Below are 15,088 nucleotides of genomic sequence, written 5' to 3' on the forward strand. Positions count from 1 at the left end.
CTTCTCGCCGTGAAGGTTTGTCCTGCTGGTTCATACACTGTCACGAAGGCACTGCTGGCACTCTAATGTTGCCCCTGCTCCCTGGCACCAGGTCAGTGCATAAGACGGGGTCTGACTGAAACAAGACAGTGCCGCTCACTTGTGCTGGCGCAATTCCGACAAACTTGGCAAATAAAATGCCTTATCGTTTGTGTAAAACCCGAGAAGGCAAGTCAGTCAGGCAAGCCACACACTGCATTATAAAACTTTTATTTAAATAATATTCCACTGTCTCCTGCAGCAGAAAGAAAAACAACGGACAACTTTGTCTCTGGCAAACAAAAGTAAATATCTTAAACACGACAATGGGATATTTTGCTTACTCTTCATAATAAATGTTTCACAGATACTCGGGAATGCGTCTAGCTTTTGACATGTTCATAAATTGTTACAGCAGTTCGAATGGTAGACAAGCACTTTTATGAATAACAATGGCACTTTGGCACTTAGAAGTGAAATAACAAGTCTTTCTAACATTACAATGGTTGCACTGCTTCTCAACCTTTTGCTTTGTGCACTGAAGCAAATGCACTACACCGAACCTGAACACCAAAGGTTCCAAATAAATTGAAAGCCCACAAAAACTGTTTCTTACACACAAAACATCATGTAACAAGCCGTCTTGCTTCTCACTACCTGAAGAGATGCCACCACTTGGACTCCACTTTGGCCCAAGAGCTTGCGATTGTTGGCTGGATGCTTTAGCCATTACACAACAGTGGGAGATGCACAGGTATGCAGTTACAGATGTTCTGTTGTCACTTGGTCTGTCTTCACTTTGTCGTTACTTTTGCTTGAAAAAAATGGCTCAGCAGATTCCAATGGTCCCTCAGCGGCCACTGGAAAAAAAATATCGAAGAGAGGCAGATGATTGTAAGAGCCGATAGTGTGAAAACGGTGCTAGCTGATGTGATCCCGTGACACGGTTGCTACAACACTGCTATGAGGCTGCTACGACATTCCTGCAACGTCGCTATGGCTGTAGCTGCAATTGAACTTTGCTACTGAATACAAGTTTGCTCGTGCTGAAGTAGCTCTGCAGCAGTGTGCAAGGAGTCATAGAAGCTGATGCTACAGTGATTCCTGTGTGCGACAGTCACATTGGCCCCCTCTGCATAAAGCGATCTGAGCTGGTATAGTAACTACTGGCACCTGTGTTCCATCCTTACTGCCATGGCAGTGGTGCTCTTGCTCTCTCTCTCTCGGGGTGCAGCTGTGCACTCTGGTACTGCAACCGTCTATGGCAGCATCGGCATGATGGGAAGAGTTGCACATAAATACACAATCTTTACGGATGTTCTGGCAATTTATTGTTTTGGAATAATGGCGAAACAACGAAAATTAGCGTCAGAGTTTTTTTGGGGAAGTGAAAGTTACAGCCAGCTTAGAGCGGAAGAACTGCAAGAGAAATGGTTCATGCATGCTTCCGAAGTGCATGTGTGTAAAAGAAAAAGAAAGATCTGGTAAATTTCTAGCTCTAAGTCTTTGTGCAAACACTTCCCTGACATTTTCGGAGCACTAGCACTTTTGTAGCCACTAAAACATTCTAAATCAAGCCACACACAAAGCTGACAGAAATATTCTTCCCAGAGTCCCATGTTGGCAAAAGATTGTAGTATAGACCGTTTACAGCAAGTATTTAGGCCCGTCTAAGCCAGATGGCGCCAGCGCTGCACTCGTCACAACTGGCCTTTTTCAGTTTCAGTCGCTGCACATCTCAAGCAAACGTAAACCCCATAAACAAGCAGTCTTACGCCATCGCAATTCACGTTTCTGACCACTTTTCATTCAATAAACTTCAGAGCTGCCTACATGCAAACGATAGTGCAACTGCTTCAAGCAGGACCAACCTGACAAAAACTGGGCAAGTAGGAAGCACTAACACAGGTATGGCTCATTTTTGCGCCCCCTGCACTTGTGAACCAACACATGCTTGCCTCAGAAAAAAATGACCCGTACGGCCGAAGTAGTACAACTCCTCACAATTGTGCACGGCAACCTTTCGTTTGACTAAGGCAGTGATATTTGGCAACTTCAGCACACCTCCCACAGAAGCGAAGGCCACTCAACGACATTCGACGCGGTATGTGCCCACTTGGTGCTCACCCGCAAAGGTCTGGTAACTTATCTCCCCATACATAGGCCGGGAGGTGGACGTGCACCGCGTGCCTAGAGCTTGCAGTGGACCGGGCCACCTGTCAGCTCACCATCACCTGGTGTGACCAGCACCATCACCGGACATCGCGTGCCCCTAAACAGCTCCAATGATAAAAGTACCCACAGTGCACAAGAATTCAAGGTGACATTAATGTTCACAGTTGCCAACAAAATGCACATTTCCCCTGCTCGGAATGGCTAACAAGATTTCAAGACACGAAAAGGATTCTCATAAATAGCAAATACAGGAAACAGACTGGAAGTTCATAACCGGATACCCTGTCTTCAGCTTTCCCAGGTATTTGGCGTTAGGTCGGTGGGAAACGGTAGGTATGTATGATGGAAATCTTGAATTTGTCGATTGTTTACCACCAACAGAATGTGCACTGTGCATTCTTATCCTTTTCTCCCGCTACAATTTGGTTACATCGGCCCCACGTTAAACAAAAACAATTCAAACCTGTCTTCTGCACAGAAACATACAACAAAAAGTAAACAAGCAGAGTAAAATTGACAGTTGGGCTAGTTGGTGTTGATACATCGTTAAGTAACGCTTGAGACAGGACGAAGAAGGGACACACACAATGGCGCCATCATGTGTGTCGCTTCTTCGTCCTGTATCAAGCGCTACTTCAAAAGAACTTCATTTCTAGAGGAGAATTGAAGTATTTGCACAGTTCACTACATAACACTTGCTGTGCTATGGCAACTCGCATAGAAAGACGACAAAGAAGGCAATAAGAGCATGCGGGATGAGCCAAGGCACTGTAGCAGTGGGCTTTGGAATGATCGGACCTGTGGGACGGGCTCTCATCCCAGTAAAGGTGCAGTTTCCTTAGACTCGGTGTCTTTCTTGGGAACCGTGGCCGGGAAATGCCATGACCGCAGCGCACACCACGAAGTCACCCTCCCAGCATAAACACACTAGCGTTGCCTGCCTGCAGACAATGCTAGCGTACCTACCTACCCACAAAATGGCACAGCAGTCTTGCTGCATAGTCCCTATGGGAGCGTACAGGCTGTAAGATTGCTTCACTGCGCAGCAGCAGCAACTGCCCACACCTAAACATGCCTCCTGCACGCATTTCGAAATTTGCTTAAATGGGAATGGTTCTGTGGCTCTGGCACTGGTAAGAATGCATGCTTGATCATCGCCCCCGGCAGTCGTTTTTCCAATGTATACGAAAAACGAAAACACCTATGTGTCGATATCTCGACGGTAATTAAATATTTTCATGTGGTCAAAATTTTTCTGCTGCCCTGAAAAATAGATTAAATGCAATAGCATCATATGCAGCAATATTTGTTGACATGTCTGTTTCCGTGGAAAAACAAAAAGGAAAGCCCATCACTTGGTTTTAAATTATTCCGTGCGGAGTACGCACATGAGTATTTTGTGCTCTTTTTCACTGCCTTCAGCCTTCGCAAACAGCAGATACATTTCTCTAGAGTCCCTTCTTTTATCCGACCTTTCACATAGCTAGACTTGTCATCACTGCATATAACTTCTGCTATAAGCGTTAGTTTTTCAGGATGCGTGAGGCGGACAATTTTGTTCTGGCCATCTCTTATCTTACGGTGACGTCTGAAATTCGGTACAATCCACTCTAGTATGTCACAGCATTACAGCTACAAGGTCAAATGTAGGCCTTTGTGGCTACAAAAACGGCCCAAATAATGCAGTGTGCTTTTGAGGCATGCGATAAAGAACAACCTTGACTTATAGCTGTTAAAGCTGCAAAAAATACAAGAAAACCTTTTTTATATTGGTTTTCAAATGACAGCAAAGTGCCAGACTCATCTGCAATGAGGAGCACTTTTCAAATCGAATCACTTTTGCTACATAAACCAAAATTTGCACGAAAAATAGAAAATAGCGACAAAAAATACTTCTAAATAAAAATCCGTCCCATTTGTAATTTTTTATTGGATAGAATCTTTTGTAGAAGCCAAAAATAAATACGTTAGCTCATTTGTGAGTATTGTTATGAATCGGCCAACACCGCCGTATTTTCCCGCATCACTCCTCGGCTGGGCGGCGAAGCCACCACGTGCGCCTTTCTGCCGTCAGGCGCCAGCGTGTCGGTGAATCATACTTTCATGTCTCGACATGCCGGGCCAGACGCCTCGCTTTGCAACGCGCCTGCGGCGGTTGCCAGCGGCACGTCGAGACTTGTTTCAAGGACGTGCGCCCCACAGCCGTCAGGCGCCAGCATGTCGGTGAGTCATACATTCACGCCTCGACATGCCCGGCTCAGACGTTTCACTATCGGCGCGATCATCAGCGCGCTGACTTAACTCGCCCAGGCATGTTTCAAGGACACAGAGGCCACGTCGGTCGCAGGGGAATCCTCCTCTCTCCCCTCTCTCGGACTCCACGTGCGCCGAGGCTACCGACGACTCACGAACTGTGGAAAGAGTGTTGCGTGTCTGTGACGTTCGTGGCGTGTTGCTACTTGTGGGCGTTTTGACCGTTGCGGCTTTTGGGTATAAAACAGAAGCTGCCCAAGCGCTGTTTTTTCATTCCTGTTTGAGCAGCGAATCGATGTTGTCGCTCTGCTCGAGTCCTGTATTGTAACCTCGCCCGTCGGGACATTGTTTTTTTTTGGCTTCGGCTCGCCTCTCGCTATGAAGTAAACAGTTACGTTAGCCTACGGCTTTTGGACTTCTTCACGGCTGCAACAGCGGCTGGCCGCTCGCATCATCCACGCGCATGTCGGAGGCCACGGAGCTTGGATCGGGTGCCCCCGCCCGGTCGCAACAACTGGTGCAAGCGCTGGGATGACACGGTTACAACAGTATGCAAAGTCTCGACAGAAGAAAAAATCTGCAGCAATAGCTCACATAGCTTGTGTTTCACAGAGCTCAGTTTCAAATTTCGTGCAATTTCTGCAACGCGCCTCATTAAACACGTCTCCAGCAAGCCGGCTCAGGGATTCTTTATTTAGAAGGGGAAAGTTTTCTTCCACTCAATTTCATCAGATATCTTATTATCTGTGGACAAGGAGCTGTATCTAAATTCTGTGTCAATATTAAAAATGTCGACCAGACAGCTGTCCCATCTCTTGTGACAACACCCCAAACTAGTTTTTAGGACAACATAAGGACTGCGTGAGAAAGTGGCTTGTGAACCGTCACTACGTCTGTTTTCCCTCAAATATGGCTCAATTGTTTAAAATAGTCGTTTAAATTCCATAACTGTTAGTGGTCAAAAGCAGCATTTTGAATTTTTGTTTGCACTTCGTTTTTACAGTCGCTTTAAACTAATCACCTATCTTTTCTTCAATTTCTGACCATTCAGCTTATCGAACCTGTTCACAAACAAGTTCGGTACGTGAGTTAGTTAAACCAGAACAGAACCGGAATGAAATAAATTCACCTGAGCCTAAACCATAACTCAGCCTGTATTTTTTTAAGTTCAACACACTGGCAGGAACAAGTTGAAACTTGTACAACTAAAATCAATAGGGAATCTCAGCTTAGACTCATTTCTTGACTCAACGTTACTGAACATCGTGCTGCTCTTTGGCACTGCCACTTCCACAGTAATGCAGGGGATGTAGATAACTGCTAAATCTTTTTTTTTTTAACAGGCATAGCAAACCTTGAAAGTCACTTTAGAGAAGGTAAAACTCTAGTGATTTACCCACACTTTTCCAGACAGCACTGTTACCAAAATGGCATCGGCAAGGCTATCCCAATGCCTCGAATTTCACTTTACAAAACCTCAGTCCCACTGTCTCTCACTGGAAGTGACAAACCTGCTGCCCTTGCAGTAAAGCAGGGTCATTTACACTCTTGCAGCAACAAGCCACCACAATTTTTGCCAAAGCGTGCAGCAATGCTAAGCGAGTTGTTCCGTGTTGGCAGTAATGCCAAGCGCCTACCGTTGTCCTGCTTGTCATCCGAGAAGCGACTGATCAGATGGTGAAGGAGCACAGTCAACACCAGCCAGACCAACGGCACGAAACTGGCAATGAAGTAGGTTGTCCTGGCCTCAAAGTAGTGGATGCCCAGGCCACCAAGGCAGGAGCCGGCTGCTATGCCTGGGAGAAAAGATGCCGTGAAAGTTTCCCTTAGTGTGATAGCATTCCCAAGTATCTTGTGGTTTGAAGTTACCAGAGACAAGGGACTGAGACATGCACCGTCAGCAGCTCTGGTCAAGTCACAAGCAGCAGCATCACATTGGTGGTCAGTGGTGAAGGTGAACGCTACAGTGAGCCTATTACAGGTGAAAGCACTTTCGGTCAGGAAAACAAGAATGACCTCGCACAGCACTTTTTCCCCAGGTGGAAAGTACAGAACATATTTCAGCATTACAGCCAAGGAGCTTGGAACAGCCAACATTAAGCCTCTTGGTGGGTCTTAAATTACACCAAAATGCAGAACAATGCCCAATTTAGCTATAAAATCAAGGGATAGAACATGCAACTAGAGTTCTATACGGCACTGCACTGGGACATCATCACAGCTGGCTGTGTAGCTTTCACAGCACGCTGCAACCTTGGAGTGCGAGTGAGATTTTATCGTGAGCAGCCCTGTGTCAACTAGTTTTTCAACATATGTGCATCCCTTTCCACGTGTAGGGAGGGAAAATAAGGCCTTTATAGGGTTGCAGCTGATTGGAGGGGAAAAGCGTGTCCAGGATTAAGAGGTCGCTGAGAAGTGAAAGGGCCTGCACATCACTGACTGCACATGGCCTGACCGTTTTGTTGAGAGCGGGTAACCCATTATATTTTTCTCTCCTGTACTGGTTTGGGTTCTGCATGCTAAACAAACAGTTCGGGTTGATATCTTGTACCATCCTAGTACCTTGTGTCGTGAATGACCTTTTGACACACGGACCATGCCACCCCCGACGATTTTTGCATGTGGACTTGTGCTCGAATGGCGGGATGGTGGCCGGTGCAATGGGCGGTGCTGTGGCTCACCGAGGCAGTCAAAGACGCCCAGGATGATGCTGAGGAAGGTGGCCTCAGTGCCGGGCAGGGAGATGCTGCGTGCGTACGAGGTCATGGCCACATAGAACGAGCCGTAGGTGGGGCCCTGCAGCAGCTCAATGGCGATGGCCCACCAGGGGTTGCGCAGGTACGAGTAGCACAGGAACTTGAGGAAGAAGCCCACAAAGGCCAGCCGCACCACGTTGATGTGCCGCAGCTTGCCTGCATGGGGGGCATCCCGCTCAGGCACAGCAGCAGTCGCCCAGCTCCCGCGATAAGGTGCAACAGTGCTGCCTCCTGCAGCTCTTTGCCCACAGCTTCAATTCCCGTGCCACACTGTCTCACCTCGTGAAGCAGGCAGGAAGTTTACAGAACCCACATGGGACCAACCTGCATGGCAAGGCAAGTAAACCCGAGAGGCACCAAGCTGGTTGCGCTCTCTGGCTCAGTTAACGGCAGAAGGTGTTGCCCCAGCACCTGCCCCAGTGCTTCAGCCTCTGCAGTGCTGTTCAATACAAGTCCATAGGCGGCATCTTGACCGCACACGCAATAAACGCTGCCCATGAATGACACGCCTGCACTCTGCGTCTGCACTCGCATGGCATGTCTGCTGAGTGCACACAACGGCAGGGTGGGAATAACTAGAGTAAATCCTACACACGCGAGTCCCGCCCGGGCCTGACTAATAATTGGCTGGGCTGCTTGAGCCCGGCCCAAGCCCGTGCCCATCTCTAGCTGTGAGCCACAGCTCACCGCACGGGTGTGACTCCCGGACACAGCGGCGGCTTTTTGGATGGAGGCAAAAGGCGAAAATGCCCGTGTGTTGGAGATTTTGGTGTGCGTTCAGGATCCCCTGCAGGTGGTCAAAATGAGTCCGGAGCCCTCCACTACGGCTTGCCTCATCGCCTGTGCAGCGTCGTCGCGTTAAACCTCACAATCAAGTTCTGCTCTTCATTCCACTGGATGACCTATGTGGAGAGGAAGACAAAGGCATTTCATTCTACTCAACCACTGCCTCTCATGAGGACCGGGATTGTGGTTCTACTCCTCATTCTGCTTCTCTTGTGAGTGGGGAGTAGGAAGACGCATCACTGCATCTTATGAGCGGAAACCGGATTTTAGGCAAATGCCTATTTTGTTCCTTGCGCTCCTATCGCCCCACTTTGATATGCGAGCATGAATTATAGGTTAAGAAGGGCTTCTTGGGGTTTTTATGGCGACTATGAATATTTATCCCGGCATTTGTGCCGGAATGCCTATAAAAGCCTATTTTTAAAATTGGTACCAATCTGAACACTCCTTGGCCTCAAGTTTCTTCCATTTGAGATTGTTATTCATGTTACTGGGCAACATTGACTGTTCGGAACTCTATGGAGTTCAACCTAGTCCTCTATTCAACCATCTTCCGGAAAACAACAGCTAACAGCACTGAAATGAGACAAACATTCTTGGAGACAACAGGCACAACTTCTAATTTAAAAATCTGGAGATGGTGATAGTTTGCTGTCGTTTCCATTATTTTCCCAGCGATTCTCATTCTGGTATTCCGAGTCCTTCCTCCACTCGAGCCTCCAGGAGGAGGTCCTTGAAATCGATTTCCCCATGCATAAGCATTGCGGAATTCTCCCCCTCAGACGAGTGGAGAGAGCAAATGGAGAATACAGCCTTTAGACTACGTTCTGCCTGCTCTCCAAACAGATTGCTTCAAACATGTGCAGCCCCATCCTCATCTTTAGAAGCACACTACTATTTCCAACGCAACGGTTGAGCATCGAACACGCCTTTGTTGGCAGACCACGCCCATATTGAAGAGCCAGCAGCGAAACGTCACTGCGCAGCTGCACTTCCTCGCATCTAGAACAACTCACACTGCCGATGGGCTCTGAAGTAGGCGTTTCTATCAGAAATCTATTTCCCTTCTAAATGCCTTTTGAAAAATGCTCTTCAAATGTGTGGAAGTATATTGGGCAACGTTGGGGCCTGTACAATTTGGATAACATAGTTGTATATGAGAAAAGTGCCAGAGTTGTACCTAACAGTCCTCATGTAAGACCATGCTAATTTCTTAATAAATTGTCGTTTCTCTTACGTTTACTATTTGTGTTCGTTTTCATTCGGCCATAATTTAACTGCGTCAGGCAGACATAAGGTAGCACTTTTATTCCGTATTCCCAGCTTTACAGTATTCTTTTCCATGCCTTCTTCATTGTGTGTGACGCTCAAACAAGTGACAGTGGCCATTGAACTTGAGTGTGGGCAGTGCACTTGTTTAGTCAAACCAACTGATCGTCAACAGTGAATCAGTTTTATCGGAAAATTGAACGGCTATGTGCAGCTTTTGGTGCCTTTGTGTCATCATGCAATAACATTTTTTGCTTTCCTATCGTAGATACAGATTGCGCATGCCTTTGTCCGAAAATATTTGCATTTGTGTAAAAGCTTATGGTGCCTATATTTACCACGTTTGAGGACTAAAATGTTGTTTTGCCGGACTCCTAAAACACGCTTGTTTAATGCCTAAACATCTGGGCTCTAGTTATGAGCAGCGGGATCCTTCATCGTCATTTTGCGCCCCATAACAGTGACGTGTGTGTCATCTTCTGGTTAGTTGGGGGTGCTGTGATGTACATGCACACAGACAAACTTTCCCCGGAGCTTGGCATAGCAAAAAAGGAGACAAAGCTGGAGTGGTGGCATCGAGTGGCCCCCTGCTGCAGCAAAGCCCTCGGGGACGTGCAACAAGAAGGGCGCCCACCTATGAGCCACCCTGAGAGGAACATGAAGGGCAGGTCCCCGAGGAAGCTCTGGGTGGCCAGTGTGAGGCCCATGAGCAGCTTGGTGGCCTGGAGCTCCTGCAGGTACCAGTAGATGTAGTACCAGTGGATGCTGCTGCAGCTGCCCACCACGAAGATGTCGAGCAGGAAGCAGAGGTGCCGCGGCTGGCGCAGCAGGTGGCCCACGTTGCGCACGATGCTGCGCGCCCGCTGGGAGGGCCCCAGCCGCCACCGGCAGCCCACCAGGCACTGCAGCAGCAGCAGCCCCGCGGCCAGGTAGAAGCCCGGCGCATAGCTGCGGAAGCCCTGCCGCTCGTTCAGGAAGTCCACCAGCAGGCCGCCCAGGGGCGCCGTGAGGCCCCAGCCCACGGTGCCCCACAGCCGCTGCCGGCCGTAGTCCTGGGGCCGCTCGCCCAGCTGCTGGAAGCAGGCCGTGTCCGACAGCGAGAAGGCGCTCGAGACGGCGATGCGGATCAGGCACGTGAGCAGCAGGAAGAGCCAGAACTGGTACGAGTGCATGTCTTCGCTGGCCGCGGCCCTGGCCGGGCACGAGCAGTTGGCACCGCATGCCACCGTCGTTTCATTCAGGCCGAGAGCTGCACTTTGCAGGGGTTCGCTGTCATTGTTTAGCAGGTAGAACTCACCGGGCACATCTCCCGGCACCAGGTGCAGCCTCTGAAAGGCGCTGCACCAATCACTGGCATTCTCGGCAATAGCTGTAGGACAAGGACATGCCAGTGAGCAGTGGATGCTAGTGGCATTTGTAAAGTCTGCAGTCAGGCAAGATTCGCTCCCCGCTCCCAGCAACGAGCTCGTTGCATTCGGGGCTGTCAAGTTCAGCTGCAGGCGCAGATCAGCATCTCTCTGGTCGAGCACCCTCGAAGATGGCACGGCGCAGATGAGGAGGAGGCACACAGCTTCCACAACGGTGATGCAGTTCAGCACCGGCACGACCTTCTGCAGTCGGTCAGAAACGCTGCCAACGAGCGGTCGCACAAGGAACACAATGAAGGGAACCACAGTGAGGACGATGCCCACGGAGGCTGGGCCAAGCCCCAGTTCGCCACCAAACACAGACAGGGCAGGCAAAACTATTGAAGAAGCTGAAAAATGCAAGAAAAACCATCACAGGAGATCACAGTTGTGCTGAACAATAGCTATGCATTTCACAAGAAAAGAAACGCGAAAATATTGCACAGCAGTTTGTTTTGAGTGACGCGCATATTTTAAACATCCACGAGCACAACATGAAATGAGCCAACAAACATTCACTCAACTTGTGTCAATTCTTTTACTATTCAAGAAGGCTTGTGCTGGCAAACGGTCAGTTCTAGTGCAATTAAATTTCTTTCCCAAGCATACGGTGTCCCTCCAGTGCAGGAGTAAGCTGAAAGTAACTTCTTACTTTTTGCTAAGCAAGGTTTGCGTTGAGAGATCATTTGCTATGCTGCCCCAGACACTTTAGAAATTACAAATTTAAAATATCACATGCTTGTCATGTTGCCTGAGAAGCCGTTTCACGCAAATATAAGCAATTCAGATGGGCTGGAGGATATTCAGGAAGCACTCCCAAAAAACCATCAGTAACTTACCCCTGTGACTGAAAACAAGAGTATATCATCATAGCATACTTCAGTATTCGCTCAATGCCCTATGAAACGTCCCACCGTTGAAAAGGTGTATTTCACACCACCACTGCTCAGCAATGTCACTCACTGTGATATTCTTGTGGCAGCACGAAGAAACCATCCTAGCTTTGCCACCAGTGTCCGTTCTTATGGCACAGATGTGTAAATTGAAGATTGGCGGTATCTTAGCTTGGTAGCCCACTCATTTCAGCCATGTATACCTCACATGAACAGCAACAAAACTGACGGCAGATAGTAAAAATATTCCTATTTCTTCCGTTCGAAACATGGCTGCCTGTCCACTGCTACCTCCATCAACTGTGGCAGTGATATTGATTTAAAATTGGTTTTAAGCCACGTATAATAGCCACTCATTTAAGGAGGCATTTGCCCCCTGCATCCTTCCTGCATCAGAGTAGCTGATCAGAGAATTTATTCACTTCAGACCGACCCCTTCGCTTTTCAAAAATTATTGTACCGCTCTCTTGTGTTAGAAACAACATAGACATTTTGCCTCCACATGGTTTCCTACGTGGCTTGGAAAAAAATCCTTGTCACCAAAGCAGAAAAAAAAATGTTCCACTCCATTGTGGGCACAAGAGCTGATACGGAAGAGTTATCTTAATCCTCGACACTTACCGCCATAAAGGAAGAAGTAGTTGGCCTTTGCGAAGAGGAGTCCCCCACGAAGAGAGGTGCGGGCAGCCGGGTCTGCTGGGGTCATCGCCTCTGCTGGCTCTACGCCCATAGTGACAGTTGGGCTGCTGCCTTTCTCTTACGCACGCCTGCCAAGGACCCATACATTAAATCAATGAGTGTTCTTTAAGGCTTTTCGCGAACACATAACAAGAAATGGCCCGGCATTAGTTTTGCATCCCGCCTCCTACAGACTACGTCAGTTCGAAAGAGCGCGCCTAACCATGTTTTGCTCCCTGAGGTTAAGGCAATGGCAAGTTTAGCAGTAGGGCAAGATGCTGAACGCAAACGCACACATACGTGCGCGCACGCACGCACGAGCACGAATTGCTGTTTCAAACAGCCACAAATGAGACTGACGGGATGATTGATTGCAGCAAAAAACAAGCAGTTTTCTTTGCAACGATCGATGAACTTTACTTACAGCGACGAAATTAACGATTACAAAGAACTTGTCGTGGAGTTTTTCGGAACAGCAGCGAATACAGCTAGCCTTTTAATGCAATTTAACAGATAACAATCCCGCGAATGCGCCTTTCGTGCACAGCAGTATATTAAAAAAAAAAAAGCAAATTCACGACAGCATAACGCACTAAGAATATTCCATCAAACACTAGGAGCATAATTAGGCTGGTGTGAACAGAAACCTGTTGCCTCGTGAAGTTATCTGACGAGGTTACGAGCCGTGCGACTTCGAGACGGGTCTGGGCCGTCTGGGCATTGTTGTCCAGTGACGGTCCGCTCACAATTCACACGAGCGCTGAGACAGCGTGAAATACGAACCGCAGACGCCGGCAGACGGAGAACTGCGCACGACAAAACACGGGTGGAACAACGGAGAGCCGGAGAGCGGAGAGCGCTAAGGAAGCAAGCAACACGAGAGCATGTGCGGTGTGCGGCTGCAGCTCTGCGTGCTAGCGGCGGCGCAAGCGCCGGCGGCGCCGGCACGGGAAAAAAAAAAAACACATGGAGGAAAGAAAAGAGCGCGAACACAGTCGGCCCCTGGCGGCGGCGGGACGAACCGCTCGTAGTGTGGATGGGATGGCGCTCTCCGGCCTGCTTGTTCCCGTTGCGCAGGACGCGTGCTGCACACGACAAAACAACAAATATGTGTACTCGTTTGACAGTAAGCAATGACATAGGTACCTCTGCTTGCGCATTTCCTCTAGAAACGCAACAATCAGCGGCCGTTGCGGGTCAATGCGCTGGCTTAATTACACGAAACATCGTCGCCGTGGTCACCGCTTGAGTGTGAAACGTGTTGTTAAACATTGCTTCGACACATTGCACATTTCTTATTGATGAGTGTAGGCTCCGTGCGCTGGTGTTTCGAGCTAGGGGGCTAGGGTGCCTGGATCATGGAGGAAGAATGGCCTGGATGTTCCTCCTCGCCATGTTCCTCCTCGCCGCCCCTCCGTGACGGGTGGAGACATCTGCGTCGTCTGCTACGGAAGCCGCCATATTGATTCCCGCTGCTGGGGCAGCGGGCTGCAAGCACGGGGCTGTGCTATCGGATTCTATATGCACACGCATTCCGTGGCCACAAACCGCTTCCAGAGTGAAGGAGAACTTATTTGTGGGCTTGTTTGTACGTCTTAACAGTGAAAACACTGCGCTAGCTAAGTCGACAAGACGAAATAGCGGGAGAAATACGGCACATAGAGGCGCATCCGTGCGCTACCGCGTACGTGCGTCTCCCACTTTTTTGTTTTGTAAACTTAAGTCAGCGCAATGTCTCTACACTTTTATATGTAACACGCATAATAATGCATCAATGAGGCTCGCTTCTTGATCGTTAGTTTTGGTTTTAAATCTCATCTGCGAAAAAGTTGCGTCTTATAAGTGCATTCGACCGGCAATGTATTGTGCAAAGACTTCGCGGGAGAGATATGTTACATGAATCGCTCTGTTCTTCCACTAAGTCTGTCTGATTTCGCAGTTACAAGATATTAATCATGAGCCTTGTTTGCCGAAAATCATAGTTGCAAAAAGCATACCTTGTATATGCAAGAAAATGCGCAAATGGCGAAGCGATGACTCAGTTGTTGTAGTAGTGTATGTAGTTGTTTCTCCAAGGGGAAAACAAAAGCTAAAAGTGAATGAAAGAAATAGCAGAGGCTTATCTAAAGCACCGCGGTTAACACATAAAGAAAAAAAAGAAAAATCTGCCAAGAAGCCCCAAATGTAAACGCTTTGTAAATGAACAAAACTGCCTAATCGGCGAAGCCATTTAATAGGTACAGTAAATAGTGGCGCAGCATGCAGAAGTTAATTTTGGGTGAGGACCTTAGAGCTGTGCACGAGCCAAAATTTCTAGGCCCAGCCCAACCCGCCCCGATAGAGACACGGCCCGGGCCCGGCCCGGGCCCGAGAAATTTATAAAAATTGAGCCCGAGCCCTGCCCGAGCCCGACGAATATTTAAAATCTGAGCCCGAGCCCGACAAACTTCTAAAATATGAGCCCGGCCAGAGCCCGCCAGAGTGTTGTTAAATATCATCCCTAGTCCGACAAGATATAAATATGAACTTGAAGAAGTTTGCTGTTAATCTAAAAAGCGTAAGCACAAAGTGAACACGACTACTTTAGAGTGTTGTTAAATATCATCCCTAGTCCGACAGGATATTAACATGAACTTGAAGAAGTTTGCTGTTAACCTAAAAAGCGTAAGCACAAAGCGAATACGACTGTCTAAGATTTAAATTTCCTTTAAACTTGGACCGAACTTTGTACAACTTATCCTCACTTAGAAGCTGTATTTTCGGTAGCCGTGTAACTTGATTTGCCACTTCATTTGCCAGTCTTCGAAATCAAGGCACACCCGAGGATACCTTAAATGATTCCGAGTAAGGGGAT

The 15,088-nt window shown here is 48.2% G+C and overlaps 1 protein-coding gene across 3 annotated transcripts; it reads right to left on the reverse strand.

Annotated features, from left to right (window-relative positions):
• Positions 1 to 230: 230 nt before the first annotated feature.
• LOC144178144 (major facilitator superfamily domain-containing protein 6-like) lies at positions 231 to 13,174 on the reverse strand. 3 transcript variants are annotated; one of them, XM_077705713.1, is made up of 6 exons: positions 13,018 to 13,174; positions 12,178 to 12,323; positions 9,892 to 11,013; positions 7,128 to 7,358; positions 6,084 to 6,242; positions 231 to 878 (listed from the first exon to the last, which is right to left on the reverse strand). In XM_077705713.1, the coding sequence occupies exons 2-6, from the start codon at positions 12,284 to 12,286 to the stop codon at positions 781 to 783; spliced, it is 1,719 nt and encodes a 572-aa protein (XP_077561839.1). In that variant the 5' UTR covers positions 12,287 to 12,323; positions 13,018 to 13,174; the 3' UTR covers positions 231 to 780. The 3 variants fall into 3 exon arrangements, with proteins under 3 accessions (XP_077561839.1, XP_077561840.1, XP_077561841.1); XM_077705714.1 differs by having other exon boundaries at positions 12,882 to 13,021; XM_077705715.1 differs by lacking the exon at positions 13,018 to 13,174 and adding an exon at positions 12,659 to 12,807.
• Between the last annotated feature and the right edge of the window lie 1,914 nt (positions 13,175 to 15,088).

Source organism: Haemaphysalis longicornis, unplaced genomic scaffold (genome assembly GCF_048455015.1).
Source record: "Haemaphysalis longicornis isolate Haplotype H1 unplaced genomic scaffold, Haemaphysalis longicornis Haplotype H1 scaffold_4, whole genome shotgun sequence".
NCBI classification, from domain to species: Eukaryota; Metazoa; Arthropoda; class Arachnida; order Ixodida; family Ixodidae; genus Haemaphysalis; species Haemaphysalis longicornis.